Source organism: Protomyctophum bolini, assembly GCF_963924005.1.
Source record: "Protomyctophum bolini genome assembly, chromosome: 24".
NCBI lineage: Eukaryota > Metazoa > Chordata > Actinopteri > Myctophiformes > Myctophidae > Protomyctophum > Protomyctophum bolini.
Genome location: NC_137885.1, coordinates 28,029,945 through 28,046,891, shown reverse-complemented (window position 1 = coordinate 28,046,891; position 16,947 = coordinate 28,029,945). Strand labels below are relative to the sequence as shown.

Below are 16,947 nucleotides of genomic sequence, written 5' to 3'. Positions count from 1 at the left end.
TGGGGGAAAAAAATGAAAGAAACTGATTTTTGGTTCTCAGTTTCCAACTGTGTCACATTAAAAGCGTATCAGATGAAATTGGAATGAAAGGACCAACAGCGCAAATGTTTTACTTTTATGTCTCTGGCTTTTTTTGGGGGGGGGGGGGGGGTGGGCGGGACAGGACGGTATATCAGTTATTAGCTATTACTGTTCCCAATAGGGGACCTCAGACATATTGTATAGTCATCCAAATAGCTCTCAGGGTCCCCTTTTATAAACCACATTTCAGATCGATGGCGAGGAAGGAACACCACAGCACTCCAACACCACCGAAAACGCTGTCGTGTCTATCCTTTTAACCCATTTAGACCTGGGAACGATTCTACAAAGGCCTCCTGACAGTTTTCTGAAAAACCTCATGTTTCTGTATCAGTGGTTCTCAGACGTTTTCATGTCAAGGACCCCCAGAATATTTTTTTGTTTTTATATATTTTTTTATCCCACGATTTTGTAACTCATTTTTCACCCCTGTGTCAATCTATCTAATGTGATCCTGGGCTCTACACACCCTCCACCAACCTAGTCCCCATATATGGGGGACAAGGGGAGACCAACCTAGTCCCCATATATGGGGGACAAGGGGAGAGCGACGGACTTGAACTCATGCTTCCTTCATGCCGGAGTGTCCAAGTTGCTCCTTTACACCTGACAGGGGGGAGTTTCCCTAGTTGGACGTAAAGCGTGGAAGGAACACGTTATTCCAACAAGTTCCTTTCCCCTCCATCAGGCACCCCGGCTGGCCAGGGGGAGGCAGTTTAGTGACCAGGACCCCCAGAAATATATGTATGGCCGCCGACCACCATCTGAAAAAATGTTGTTCCATGAACCCGAGTGCCGCGCTATGAGCTTGTAGATCTGCTATTATTCAATAGCTAAAGCATAACATAATGCTTGAAACACGAAAAGGGGTTCCCGCCCAAAATGGGTTAAACCATCTGCCCATTCACCCACCCACCCACCACTCTTTCTCCTTTCTTTCTTTCGCTTGTTTCGCAGTAAATTAGATTTCTCTTCGGGAGCTGTCCGGGGGAATCCTAAACGTAGGTGGGGTGGCTGGATAAATGTCCCCTTTGTTGCAAGAGAGGGGAGACAAATATGTGACCAGATTTGACTGAGAGACTGCCATCGCGCAAATTCCAGCTACACAGGCAGACTCTTCACATACTAGACTAACTATAGAGCATGTCTGAAATAAGTGTCAGAGCTGAAATCGACATGTAAATATGAAATAAATGCTTAAACATGTAGCTAGGTGTAAAGTTAGAGCAAAGTTAGAGCATTGTAATGTCCACAGAAGTGAACGTTTCAAGCCTGTTTTCCCAACTCGCTGTTTTCTGCAAGACATTACTCTATAAGCCATATCTCCAACACTGGTGGGTCAAACTGAACAACCAATATGTCAATTTGAAGCTATGATTCCCTGCTTTCATATGACATGAAGAGACGGAAATTAAAAAAAATCCAATGGCAGTCCCTCAGTCAAATTTAGTCACATATATATAATGTATTGTCGCTGTCAGGTGGAAACGTACAAACGTGCGTGTCGGAGAGGGTCAGAGAGGCAGAGGGCACTTTTGGACAAAAATAGCAAATATACATGCTCAACGCGTTGCGCTTTCGACGCGTTGAGAGCTTGTATATCAGCTATTTTTCGGGGCGCAACCCAGCACTCGTAGTGGTGGAGACTCGCTAGTGGAGACGCGGTGTATACGACATGGATTTCTAAACAAATGTGTTCAACGCAAAATGCTGTGTTCCGAGTGCAGGAGACTTCGGAAACATAGCATGAATGCTGCCTTGTGGCATGGCATGGAAAAGGAGTGGCATTTTGCATTTCTTTCACAATTAGTAAATGCTGCATCCGTGGTCTGGAGAGGGCAGTTGTTTTACAGACGGGTAAAAGGGCAGGGGCTGAAGCCCCCTTTGATGTGTATGTGTGCAGCACCAGTGTTGTTTTCATCGACTAAAACTAAGACGAAAAATGTTCGTCGACTACCTTTTTTCACTGACTAAAACTAAATAAAAACGAAATAAAAACGAATCTATGATGACTAAAACTAAGACTAAATATACTGACAATTTCGTCAACAAATAAAAACTAGACTAAAATGTTAGTAAGGGAGTAAGAGATCCAGTTTTATGCTGGGTTGCATGCTGAAAATAGCAGATATACAATCTCACAACGCGTCGCAGCAACCAAAGTGTAAAATATGTCATTACAACGACATCAAGGCCTGTCAAAACACATTTTAGTCGACTAAAATCGTATGACATTTAGTCGACTAAAACTAGACTAAACACTAGAACATTCCAGGTGACTAAAATGTGACTAAAACTAAGTGAAAACTATTAAAGAGACTACGACTAAAACTAAAATAGAAATTTGCTGCCAAAAACAACACTGGTGTGCACGTCCCTGGGACAGACACGTACACATAGGGACAGACATAGCTGCGTAATGGAGCAGAGGCACCGCTCACAAAAATACATATATTTCAATATTCAGGCCCAGGAAATAATTCCCCGTGCATTTTTCCCCATACATTTAAAAAAGTGTCTATTTAAAGATCTTCTTTATAATACTCAAACAAAGCCAACTCGGATCGTGACAAATCATGACAACACACAATATTTTGGGCCAAACAAAAGATTACAAAGAAGAAAAACAACAAAATAAAGTATTGACAGTATCTTTGCTTCTGAAGAAGGCGGTCGCCTGAAGATGCAAGTAGGCCGGGCGCAGCGCACGCTTGCGACCAGCAGCAATAACTTTGGTCTGATTGATGTATTTATGTGTGTTTCAATGCCTTATGACCTGCTGTAAAACCTTTTGCCCTTCGGGGACACTAATAAACAACCTTGTAAACTGCCCTATTTTTCTTCTTTCAAATTATTTGTTCGGCCCAAAAGAAATTGTGTTTTGTTGTCAAGATTTGTCACGATCCGAGTTGGCTTCGTTCGAGGCTTACAGATCTTCAAATAAATACTTTTTGAAACGTCTATGGGGAAAATGAATGGGGAATTATTTCCTGGGCCTGTCGTCGTCTGTGACGCTCTGTTAAGAGTAATGTTAACTCTATAGACGCATACAAAATGCAGAAATGCAGTTATACCCTTTGATTAATGTATAAAGTAGTCTACTTTGATGGACGATACTGTATGTACTGTCCACAATGCAACAGCTTAATGCTGATATTTTGGACGAGTTGATTTGTGTTCTACATCCCTGACATCTACTGAAAAGAAAATATTGTGAGGCTAAGACATTACTGGACTGGACCAAAAAAAATGCACTTTGGATGCACAACAGCACTTTAAAAAAACAGCTCTGGTAACGTTTGGTTTTTAAGGATAGCACCATTATTATTATTCATAGGTTGTGCGTGGTGTTGGTAACTCTCATCTTTTCCATATGAATTGCACGTCATCATACATACTGGGGCTCTTTTTAAATGTCTGGCCATGTTTTGTTTTAGTTTTTAGCTTGTGTTTTTTAAAATAGGCTCTATGTTTTACTGTATGTTGCACTGCCAATAACTGCAGAGGGGAAACGATGTTATTGTGTATGCAAGTACAGTACATAGGAAAATGACAAATAAAGTGATTCTGATTACCTGAGATGGTTGTGTGTTTTGTTTTGAATGTTAAAAGAAAAACCTAAATTGAAATAGTGAAATACAAGGTTCCCACTCGACAGCCACAATAATATAATGATATAATAAGCTGTGAGGAAAAAACTCTGTATTATTATAGACAGACAAAGACCTTGGACTGCGGCGGGCAGGCGGGCGGGCAGGCGGTCTCGGGGGTCATTTCCATTCCGCGCACAGACCGAGGAAGGTTTCTCCTGATTGGCTCCCTTCAGGGCCGGCCGCGTGCGCCTGCAAACGGCCGTCCTCTGGGGTTGGACTGATGGGGGATTAGGCCTATTTTAGCAGGAATTTAACCCAGTCAGACCTGAGGCAAAATGTATGGAAAAAAACCTATGTTTCTATGTGAGTGGTTCTCAAAGTCTTTCATGTACAAGGACACCCAGAATTATCTGTAGTATATATGCCATATATATATACATATATATATACATATATATGGCCGTCTGAAAATATGCTTTTCCAGAGACCCCCCCCCCCCCCCCCCCCCCCCCCGTTAAAAAACGTTCGCTCTGAAAAACACATTTTCACGATTTTAACAAAAAATAGCAGACCTACAGGTTCATAGCGCGGCACGCCGTGCTATTAGCAAGGCAAATAGCTAAAGCATAACATAACGCTTAAAGGGGGTTCCCGTTCAGAATGGGTTAAGCAGGGGCTGTGTGCCGTTCAAACCCACCCCCCCCCCCCCCCCCTCCCCTCCCCACCCCGCGTTTTATAAATCCGACCAACCCACAAGAGCAACTTTTTAATTAAACACTTTCAAACGCACACGCTTTAATCTCCCCCCGAACCCGCTCCTTTTCTTTCTTTATTCCTGTTCTTTTATTCAACAGACAGTGGGGGAGAACGGGAGGGAATTAGCTCCGTCCCTCATTAACCCATTCTGAACGGGAACCCATTTTGGGTGTTAGCATCTTTTTATGCTTTAGCTATTGAAAAATAGCAGATCTACAAGCTCATAGCGCGCCACCGAGTGGCGCGCTACGAGCTTGTAGGTCTGCTATTTTTTTGAAAAATCGAAGAACGACTGACATTTTTAGAATCTGATCTCAGGTCGGAATGGTTTAATCAGACCAGTGTGTGTCCAGTGGAAAACCTCGTGTGAATCTGATCTCAGGTCAGAATGGGTTAAAAGAATGGAGACGCACAATAAGGGCGCGCTCGGGCGATCCGGAGGTTTAACCCATCCAGGACGGACTGACGGACGGACGGATGGGGGATTTAAGCATTATGTTATACTTTAGGAGTATTACAAAAAAAATAGCAGATCTACAAGCTCGTATAGCGCGGCACTCGTGAAAATGTGTCATGCCGACGTTTTTTAACTCAAATCTTTGCTGGGACTTATACATATTTTGAGATTGGGGTCCGGGGGCCAATTATTACATATAATTCTGGGGCTCCTCCTTCACATAAGGGATACTTTGACAGGAAAATACTCCATATAGAAAAAGAAGTAAAACTCCTTAGACTGAGGACTTAGGAAAAAAAAATATTTTATTTTATCCTCATTGACATGAAATAGTTTGAGAACCGCTGACATAGAAACTGAGTTTCTTTTTCTGAAAACTGTCATGATTTAAAAGACATTTTGTGGAATCCGGTTTGCTCAGGTCTAAATGGGTTAAAAACCATTAACCTGGAACCATACATAATGAGGCGTTCGGCGGGGATTGTCACATTGCCGCACAATGGCTGGAGGTCAGAGGCAAAACATCACGGTCTCGCCGCGCGGCACGCCACCACGACCTCACATAGACAGGCAGACCTTTTAACCCATTCTGAGCGGGAACCCCTTTTGGTGTTTTAAGCATTATGTCATGCTTTAGCTATTGAATAATAGCAGATCTACAAGCTCATAGCGCGCCAGAGCTTGTAGGTCCTGCTATTTTAGAAAAATCGAAGAACGACTGACATAGAAACATGGCTTTTTCAGAAAACTGTCATGATGTAGAAGACATTTATAGAATCTGATCTCAGGTCAGAATGGGTTAATCCAACAGGGGGAAGGGGACAATGGCAAAGGAGACACACACGGCCGGCATTTGGAAATAAATATGTTCAAAAAAGGGAAACCCTCCCGGTTGTATTTTGTACGCTTCATGGTGGCAGCGCATGTGGAGCCAGGGAGGAGAGTCATCAAGTTTAAGTACATTTTTAGTCAAGTGCTGCGCTTGCTTTATGAGTGCAATTAAGGCGTATATATGTTTACGCCACTTGAGTTATTCCATGTTGTGATACTTTAAGCTTGTACTCTGCCCTAGAGACCATTGTTCAGGTATTCCCTAGATTAAGAAGGCAGTATTTCTGGTTGGTTTGTTTTCTCTGCGTCCACAATAAACAATAAACTCTGGGCATTTGGCAGCTATACGGAGTGTGCGGCTATAAAAACAATGTCTCCCTTTTCTAGTATTGTTGCTGTGCACCTTTCTGCTAATAATGGAGTGACTGCGTCTACCATGTGGCGAGCACACACACATACAGTAGAGCACGCACACATACAGTAGAGCACGCACATATACAGTATGGCTTGTGCAACCGGCGACCGTGTTGGAGCAGCCCCGTGCCAACCACGTGCTCAGGCTTTCCTCCCCGTTCAACGTCTTCAAAGGCCTCCCTCCCACCCCCCCACACACCCAACCACCACCAGAACCCATACATACTGTATAATTTGTGGTGCATGTGGCTTTTTTCCCCATGTACAGTAGCTCTCTCCCCCCCTCCCCTGGCGTGAAGCAACCTGCACCTGAATGCCATTATACGACCTTCAGAAAGAGGAGCCTCAGATGAATGTCGGTGAACGTCCTCGATGGTTCGGTGTTGTCAATAACCACCCGTGCATCCACCGCCATGCCCAGAGGGTGTACTTGTGTACATTAACGGTTGGGGGGAATGTATTTGTATGCTGTACGTCCAGCCGCCTCACACTCTCTCTCTACAGAAACAGGAGATAGGCTCCTTGTAGATCTGCTATTTTAGAAAAGTCTTGAAAATGTGGCGCAAATCTTTGAATATATTTTGTTGTGTTTTTAAGTCAAATCTTTGCTTCTGGCGGGTCTCGTGGAATATCATATTTTCAGATGGGGGGGGGGGGTCGGCGGCCAAATTCATATAATTTCTGGGGTCCTTGACATGAAATAGTTAAGAGAACCACTGACATAGGAACATGTCAGTGTCATGATTTAGAAGACATTTTGTAGAATCGATTGAACTTGGGTCTAAATGGGTTAAATAGGCTGCCCTGCTTAACTAAGGATCATGTTATACTTTAGTAATTGAAAAATAGCAGATCTACAAAAATAGCAGACCTACAAGCTCGTAGGGCGCCACTTACGAGCTTGTAGGTCTGCTATTTAATTTGAATTTCCTTAAGTGTGGTATGTGGAACTAAACAGAGTATCAGGAAGCGGTAATGAACGGAGAGCCTGGAAATTGGAACTAGTTTAGAGGAACTAATGAACCGAGAGGAGCCGACTAGCCTTCCAGTATCCCAGTGAATGTTTGTTCACTGAACTTTGTCTGTAATTTAGTCCATTACAATTTGTTGTCGTTTCTATAATTGCATTTTTTTAAATAATATGCTTTTTTACTGTTGGCCATATGTTGTTGTTGTTATGCTATGTTACATCTATTTTTAATTGTGTTTGATTTTCCTGCTTTTTTGTGAATTTGTTGTACAGCACTTTGTGACTTTGTCTAGAAAAGTGCTATATAAATAAAGTTATTATTATTATTATTATATTCTGCCTTTGTCCTATATAAGCCATTTATGCCATCCTAATAACACACAGCATTTTGTAAATTTTAGTTTGTCTTTAAAAAAAAATTGTGTTACACATTTAGCCCAAATGTCTTGACTGTACCTCATGCCGTTTACGTTCCTGGCTCAAAACACTTTCCTGGCTCATATCACTTTCAAAGCGCGCCACCGAGTGGCGTGCTATGAGCTTGTATGTCTGCTATTTTTGAAAAATCGACTGACATAGAAACATAGCTTTTTCAGAAAACTGTCAGGATGTAGAAGGCATGTTTAAAATCTTATCTCAGGTCAGAATGGGTTATGTGAGCCAGTCAGATTTGTACGTCTAGTGGACAGGCTAGTGGACAGGCCAGTCAGATGTGTACGTCTAGTGGACAGGCTAGTGGACAGGCCAGTCAGATGTGTACGTCTAGTGGACAGGCTAGTGGACAGGCCAGTCAGATGTGTACGTCTAGTGGACAGGCTAGTGGACAGGCCAGTCAGATGTGTACGTCTAGTGGACAGGCTAGTGGACAGGCCAGTCAGATGTGTACGTCTAGTGGTCAGGCTAGTGGACAGGCCAGTCAGATGTGTACGTCTAGTGGACAGGCTAGTGGACAGGCCAGTCAGATGTGTACGTCTAGTGGACAGGCTAGTGGACAGGCCAGTCAGATGTGTACGTCTAGTGGACAGGCTAGTGGACAGGCCAGTCAGATGTGTACGTCTAGTGGACAGGCTAGTGGACAGGCCAGTCAGATGTGTACGTCTAGTGGTCAGGCTAGTGGACAGGCCAGTCAGATGTGTACGTCTAGTGGACAGGCTAGTGGACAGGCCAGTCAGATGTGTACGTCTAGTGGACAGGCTAGTGGACAGGCCAGTCAGATGTGTACGTCTAGTGGTCAGGCTAGTGGACAGGCTAGTGGACAGGCCGGTCAGATGTGTACGTCTAGTGGACAGGCTAGTGGACAGGCCAGTCAGATGTGTACGTCTAGTGGTCAGGCTAGTGGACAGGCTAGTGGACAGGCCGGTCAGATGTGTACGTCTAGTGGACAGGCTAGTGGACAGGCCAGTCAGATGTGTACGTCTAGTGGTCAGGCTAGTGGACAGGCTAGTGGACAGGCCGGTCAGATGTGTACGTCTAGTGGACAGGCTAGTGGACAGGCCAGTCAGATGTGTACGTCTAGTGGTCAGGCTAGTGGACAGGCTAGTGGACAGGCCGGTCAGATGTGTACGTCTAGTGGACAGGCTAGTGGACAGGCCAGTCAGATGTGTACGTCTAGTGGTCAGGCTAGTGGACAGGCTAGTGGACAGGCCGGTCAGATGTGTACGTCTAGTGGGCAGGCTGCGTGGCTCACCCGTCAAAGACATTGCAGGACTCCACGCAGGTCCGGCCCCGGCTGAAGGTTCGACAGGACAGGCACTGGTCCGGCCCGGGACCCCAGCACCCGGCGTCAGAGCACATCTGGTCACACACCATGCTCTGTTGACCTGTGGAGAGAACGATAATGCAACAATGACGTTCAACAAATTCAACACAACAAAAAGTTCTATATTATTCCTCTCTTGGCTTGAGTTTAAAATCGGATGATTCGTCGTTTTTCCATCCGTTTGTTCTCAATCTGAATGTTTTCATGCTGTGAGACTAATCAATGGCATCAAGGCCCGGCAAAATACATTTTAGTCGACTGAATCAACATTTAGTCGGCTAAAATCTCGTGACATTTAGTCTTCTAAAACTAGACTAAACACACACTGTAGAATGGGCCTCAGGTTTTAGGACACTCTCTCCTCCGTGGCAGATGCATTTTTCTTCCCTTGAACCCAGGCGTGCCGCACAGCATTTCGCAATGATTCACACTAGTAGTAGTAAGTCTAAAACCTCGCCGATAAGGACAGTATGAGAACAACCTGAACCTTCTATAATCTCCCATTTTAATTGACTGTAATCCTAACTGTAATCCCGACTTTAAACCCTGGCCCAGAAGTAAGCCCAGTAAAGAGGAGGAAAATGCTTCTTCACTGAATCTGACTCATTTCTCTAACTCCGCAGGGACAGCGCACACACACACACACACACACACACACACACACACACACACACACACACACACACACACACACACACACACACACACACACACACACACACACACACACACACACACACACACACACACACACACACACACACACACACACACCCCTCCCTTCATGGACATACAGTAAAAGCACGTAGCCTACTGTACATAAAAGAGAGCGGGATGTCTAATGACACAGAGAGAGAATGGAAACGATGTGATAACAAGGCGTTATGAATAAGCTCATTCACAGGTTTGGAAGTTGCTGTGAATGCTTGCGATTACGCAGCACGTATTTTTTATCCTGCGGCGGATGTCTTTCTTTGTGTGTATGTTTGTTTGCCTCTGCGTGCGTGTGCGCATGTGTTTGTGCGGGGCTGCGGGCATGTGTGTGTGTGTGTGTGTCTGTGTGTGCGTGCCTGTGTGTGTGTGACTGTGCGTGTGCATGCGTGTGTGTTCGAGCACATCAGCATTCCCAGAGCCTCAGAGACTGCGGGGGGGGGGGGGCTCAAGCCCAAAGCCTCTATTTTCCCATGCAGACTTTAGCACAGCGATCGATGCCATACTCCCCCCTCGGACCCCTTCCCTTTTCAACCGGCCCCTCGCTGGCCTGACCCGCTGAGTGACACCTGGTTGTGCCCCGGGAGCGACTCCCCTCCCCCGCGGTACGGTCGATGGCGGAGCGGGCGTAGGGGGGAGTATCCTAATGAACAGGCCGGTGTAAAGGGCTCGCATCGATCGCTCTTCTGCGACACGCCGGACCCCCAAACGCACTCATTAACGCAGCTAATGATATCAGAACCACCGCCTGGCAACGCCGAGGAAAACTACAGCCACGCAACGTCTCTCTTCTGTCTTGTTATCTCTCTCTCTGTGCCTCTGTCTATCTCTCTCTTCCCCCCTTCTCCATAGCTCTCCCTCTCTCTCAGTCTCTCTACAGCTCTCCCTCTCAGTCTCTCTCTCTCGTCAGTGGTTGCCAGTGTACCTAGCTAAGCCGTGAAGGCTATCCATCATTCCATCAGGAGCCCTATGGCCTATTAAGGCTGCTGAGGAGACCCTGCCAAGCTCAGTCCCCCCCCCCCCTCTACAAAGGAAAGGCAACGGACGGAAGAAAAGAAAGAAAGAAAGAAAGCCCAATACAGCACACGCAAGATGGGTAATTTCCACACCTTCCCCAAAAACGTTTGATAAGCACTTTGTTAGCGGGGAGCCGAGTAAGGACTTCTGTGGCCACGAGGCGTAGGGTACCAATGACACAGTCGTCTTGGAAGTGCGTGTGTGCGTGCATGTGCGTGTGTGTGTGCGTGTGTGTGCGTGTGTGTGTGTGCACGAGAGAAAGTGCCGTGCATGCGTAATTGGGTGTGTATGCGAGGCAGGATAGGGCACACACACACACACAAAGGGCATTCCGCAGTTTGGAGAAAATTGGACTTCTAATGTGAGAGAAAATAAGACAATCAGAGTGCTAATAGGTGTTTGATTACTCCGAGTATGTGTGAAAGGAAGGCGTGCCGGTATGTGTGAGCATACCTACAGTATATAATGTGTTCCTCTGTGTGGATGGCACTGCACATCTGCGTGCACGTGTGTGTATTGTGTGCACCTATACGCATAGTGCAAAGGTTTCCGCGGGCGTGGAAAATATTGGATTCGCAAATGGGCCAGAAAATAAGAGAGCGTGGTGTGTTAAATAGGTGTTTGACTCTCCCTCCTCGGGGTGCGTGCGTACGTGCGTGCGTACGTGCGTGTATACGTGCGTGCATGCGTGCGTGCGTGCGTGCATGCGTGCGTGCGTGCGTGCATACGTGCGTACGTGCGTGTATACGTGCGTGCATGCTTGTTGTTTTGTGTTTGTTTTGCTAAATGACAGCAGAGAGGAATCGGTCAGCTCAGGATAATTGAGGTGAGTGCTCGGGAGGAGAGAGAGAGAGGATGTGAATTGCAGTTCCGGTGATCACGTTGGTCTGTTTGGCGTGTTTACTACTTGCGTGTTTGGCATGTGTGCAAATTGTCTCCTTGATTCCCATTTCACGCGTTGCACCACGGTGTCACATTACAGAATATAATGAGGTTCTGCTATCAGCAACGTTCACAATCTACCTTCAGGTTAGCTCTCACAACCAGGGGTGGCACGACACAAGCGATTTGCGTCCATTTGGTTCCATTTGAACACGCTCAGAGTTACAGACCCATACAGGGTCCATTTGGTTCCATTTGAACACGCTCAGAGTTACAGACCCATAAGGGTCCATTTGGTTCCATTTGAACACGCTCAGAGTTACAGACCCATAAGGGTCCATTTGGTTCCATTTGTACACTCTCAGAGTCACAGACCCATAAGGGTCCATTTGGTTCCATTTGTACACTCTCAGAGTCACAGACCCATAAGGGTCCATTTGGTTCCATTTGTACACGCTCAGAGTTACAGACCCATAAGGGTCCATTTGGTTCCATTTGTACACTCTCAGAGTTACAGACCCATAAGGGTCCATTTGGTTCCATTTGTACACTCTCAGAGTTACAGACCCATACAGGGTCAATTTGGTTTCCAAACTATCATTTAGCTGCAGGGGACCTCCTGGAACTCCCTCAAGGACTCATGGGGGGTCCCCGGACCCCACTTTGGGAACCACTGTCCTAAACAATTAGCCAAACACATGTTGTTGATATAATGTACGACACATTCTACACTGTCCCTGCTGTTCGACACACAACCAACCACCAGGCTTACGTAGATTTTTTTTTAAATATCAGAGGCCGTTATGGTTTCATGGAAGACCCATCTGACGTACAGTATTCTATTGCCAGTTTGACCCATATTCTAATAACATAACTGAAACCATTCCTGAGACACTGAGAACCTCCATGTAGAGGTCATTGAAGTACGACTAATAAATCAACACTTGACATGGCTGACACAAGGTTTGACTGTATGCACTCGGGCTGTACTCACTGCATTCCTTACCGACAACCATGGCCGTCGTTGCCCCTCTCTTTGGCCGTGTGCCCCTCGAAAAAGTATATGCCCATATACGCCCACAGCAGCTGAGACCCTGCAGATCATGTCTGTCTGTCTGTCTGTCCCGCTGTTACTGTATATGTGGACCTGGCCCCTTTTGTGCCCATATATGGAGCTGAGTGATTTGTTTGTGATTGATGAAACACACTCCATATTTGGACGTATAGCGGGACAGACACACAGACACACAGACAGACATGATCTGCTAGGTCTCATAGTAAGTGCTCACTGCATTCGCAATTAGTCAACACTAGTCAACAACAACAAGTAAACAACCATTAGTCCATTAAAAACAAGGGTTTTCAGCTGCTGGAACAATTTGGTTGCTATGGTGATCAATTTACCATATTAGGGACATCAACAGTCATCAACTTCCTTGATTGGCCAGCCCAACCCATCAGCTTTGTGGATTGGTCAAACCTTGCGTGACGTTTGTGCCACTGAACCAATATAAGTGTTAAGAGCACACAACAGGACACCATTCTGTTACACGACGACACTGGAAGAAGCTAATTTAAACCCTGGAGGATCTGTTGTGAGAAATGTTCTGCTGGATGCTGCATGTGAACAGAGGGCCTCATAACGCTGATGAAGCTGCTGTTGCCGTGGGAGACAAAGTCTACTCATTTGGAGGGTCCAGGAATGACGGGGATGGTCAGATTGATGTTCACGTCTTCAACACAGTGCCTTTACGCTGGAGGAAGTTGACGCCAGTGACAACATTTAGAGCAGATTGTATCCTTGAGGTTCCGGCCAATCGCCTCTCCCACACAGCTGTTCTGATGGAAGATATCTATATCTGGGGAGGTTATAAATATGACACACAGACGTACTGCAACGTTCTTTATGGATTTGATGTGGACACCCACGGATGGTTCCGGCCCAAGGTTTCTGGAAACGTTCCAGAGGCGAGGGAGGACCACTCAGCCTGTGTTTTGGGGAAGGCCATGTTTATCCATGGAGGATGGACCCGGCTTATGACTGGATACAATAATGACATGTACAAGTTGGACACCAGCACAATGGTCTGGTCTTTAATCAACACCAGAGGAACTCCACCTCCTGCTTCAGGATATCACTCTGCCACCGTCATTGGGACAAAGATGTTTGTATTTGGGGGCAAGGGAGATAGGACCGACTACAACACCATCAGAGTGTTTGACACAGAGACCGACCTCTGGCTGAGCACACCTTCTGCACAGCTTCTACCAGAAAGACGCTACCGTCATTCAGCCTTTACCTACAATGGAGAGCTGTACATATGTGGGGGCTGGAATGATAACATGACCTTCAATGATCTGTGGAAGTTCAACCCAGAGACCTTCTCCTGGAAGAAGGTTGAGCCCAAGGGGAAAGTCCCGTCTCAGATGTACAGAATGTGCTGTTGCATTGTGGGAGATCGTATCATCCTCTTTGGGGGATACAACCCACCTGATGACCTGTTCATGCTAGACTTAACTCCTAGTCTCAAGACGTTATGCAAGCTAGCAGTTATTCAGCACGATCTGGACCAATCACAACTCACACACGACATCAGGTGGGAACTGGAATCCATGACTAACAACAAAAAATAAAAACAAAACTATGACAGGGTCCAATGAGGGCGTGGCCTCATGTGTATCTCAGACTTCATGTGACCAATCTGTGATGCCACTATGATGTATCTGTGACATAATGACTCCATATTTGGGCATGGTTTCAGGCCGATCCGACTGCCATTGACTTCCATTATAACATTGAAGTTAAATATATGAAATATGAAAGGGAAAAAGAGAAAGGTTCAGCCTCATCCAAATACCATGTGAGAGTGCGTAGGGTGAACAAACGTGCATAAACGAGAGCGTGGTTAAAGCGTTGTTTCCTTCATCCATGATTTATGGCTGCTGCCCTGTGTCCGACATGTCAGCTGTACTGTGTGTGTGTGTGTGTGGTGTGTGTGTGTGTGTGTGCGTGTGTGTGTGTGTGTGTGTGTGTGTGCGTGTGTGTGTACGTGTGCGCGTGCCATTTTCGTTGCTTAGATGATTTCTATTTATATTTGGATAAATGTGTGCGACTGTAAAGACTAAATGGAAGTGGGGAGGAGGTTTCACTTACGCAATTATATTTGACTCATGATCAGAGCTTCCGTTGCTCCAGATTGTATGAATGAAGCATTTATATTTCACTCGTTTATCAGAGCTTCCGCCGATCCAGACTGTATTACGGAAGCATTTATATTTGACTCATGATCAGAGCTTCCGTTGCTCCAGACTGTATGATGGAAGCATTTATATTTGACTCATGATCAGAGCTTCCGTTGCTCCAGACTGTATGATGGAAGCATTTATATTTGACTCATGATCAGAGCTTCCGTTGATCCAGACTGTACGACGTAAGCATTTATATTTGACTCATGATCAGAGCTTCCGTTGCTCCAGACTGTACGACGGAAGCATTTATATTTTACTCATGATCAGAGCTTCAGTTGCTCCAGACTGTATGACGGAAGCATTTATATTTTACTCATGAGCTTCCGTTGCTCCAGACTGTACGACGGAAGCATTTATATTTGACTCATGATCAGAGGTTCCGTTGCTCCAGACTGTACGACGGAAGCATTTATATTTGACTCATGATCAGAGCTTCCGTTGCGAACGCAGTGAGCACTTACTATGAGACCTAGCAGATCATGTCTGTCTGTCTGTGTGTGTGTGTGTGTGTGTGTGTGTCTGTCTGTGTGTCTGTCCCGCTATCCAAATATGGAGTGTGTTGCATCAGCAATCACTCAGCTCCATATATGGGCACAAAAGGGGCCAGGTCCACTCAGCTCCATATATGGGCACAAAAGGGGCCAAATTTCACAGTACTACACAGTTCTCACTAATTCGTAATTTATTCTAATTGGTATTGCAATTTACGATCTGCGTTCGCTTCCCGCGTTCGCGCGTCTTACTCGTGTAGCTACTAGCTATCCGGTCAAACTGCAACTATCACCCAAAACAAAATAATGTTTTCTACAGTTGTGACAGTCTGGCGGTCCTACTGTACGTCACATGCATTAACGTTGGTCGTTGGTCGGACATGGTCCAGCTGATTTTTTTTTGTCTAACGCAAAACAGGAGGAGAGATGATCTACTGCCAAACAAATATAAATGTACTTTTGCGTCGCATTATGGATAGCGACAGAAAAATACCATGGATATAATTAAACAATTGTTCGTCCACACACTCCAAAACTGATCTGAAGATGCACTTTCACTTTGTGCTGACTTATCTACAGTCCTCAGTCCTGCAGCCCCACAATGGAGAGATTATCTCATCTGTCACTAACCTCTCTGCAATGCCATGTTATTCAATATATTACTTTAGCACAAAATATAGGCTTTTCTAACCCAAGCCCTTATTCAAAAGTTATGTAGGCTGTCATTGTATTTTCTGTGAATTAACTCACAGTTTAACCCAGTGATCCTCAGCCATTTAAATGTCAAGGACCCCCACATTAAATGTATATGAATTAGCCCTATAGGGTGACAGGGTCTTAGGCCATTTCATTATGATTTCCATCACTGGACTGGGACCCCAAAACATGTTTACAATATTTTACAACAGTAGCTACTTATATTTTGTTATTTAAAGCTGTGATTATTTATTTAAGAAGCACTGTTCAGAACCAATGTTCGCCTTGAAAAAAGAAATAATCATTAACCTTTAAGCTAAAATAATTATGACCGGGGACTTCAAATCATTGTTTTAATCGATGGCCTTCATGCCCTGACACTCGGCCTTGTGCCCTCAAAAAGTTGACCACACTAAAGGCCAAGTGGCCTTGCCCCTAAAAGGATGAAAATTCTGCCGACAACAGAAGTTTGACACTCTGGCTGTACTCAGCTACTGTATACACTCTGGCTGTACTCAGCTACTGTATACACTCTGGCTGTACTCAGCTACTGTATACACTCTGGCTGTACTCAGCTACTGTATACACTCTGGCTGTACTCAGCTACTGTATACACTCTGGCTGTACTCAGCTACTGCATACACTCTGGCTGTACTCAGCTACTGTATACACTCTGGCTGTACTCACTGCATTCCTTGGGGTCGCGGTTGTTCCGGATCAGGACCTTCTGCGTGGAGGTGCGGAACAGCGAGGTCCAGTTGACCGTGTTGTAGAAGCACAGGCGGCTGTTGTTGAAGATGTACACGCTGCCCGCGCTGATCTCGTCCAGCGACTGGAACTGCAGCGACGAGATCCAGCGCTGCTTCAGGATCAGCAGGGAGATGCCGCTGACGCTGGAGGAGAGGAGAGGAGAGGAGAGACAGGGAGTTAGAATTAGACTGACGCTGGGTTGGAGAGGAGAGGAGAGGAGAGGAGAGGAGAGGAGAGGAGAGGAGAGGAGAGGAGAGACATGGAGTTAGAATTAGAATGACGCTGGGCCG

At 45.6% G+C, this 16,947-nt stretch overlaps 1 protein-coding gene across 1 annotated transcript in view; it reads right to left on the bottom strand.

Annotated features, from left to right (window-relative positions):
• LOC308311849 (receptor tyrosine-protein kinase erbB-4-like) overlaps positions 1–16,947 on the bottom strand; it is a gene marked incomplete at its 5' end in the record, with an annotated part of 279,643 nt that overhangs the window by 127,890 nt on the left and 134,806 nt on the right. The window contains 2 exons of the mRNA XM_080758624.1: positions 8,790–8,922; positions 16,595–16,800. Of these exons, the coding sequence (XP_080614750.1) occupies positions 8,790–8,922; positions 16,595–16,800 (339 nt within the window). The remainder of the gene's footprint in view (positions 1–8,789; positions 8,923–16,594; positions 16,801–16,947) is intronic.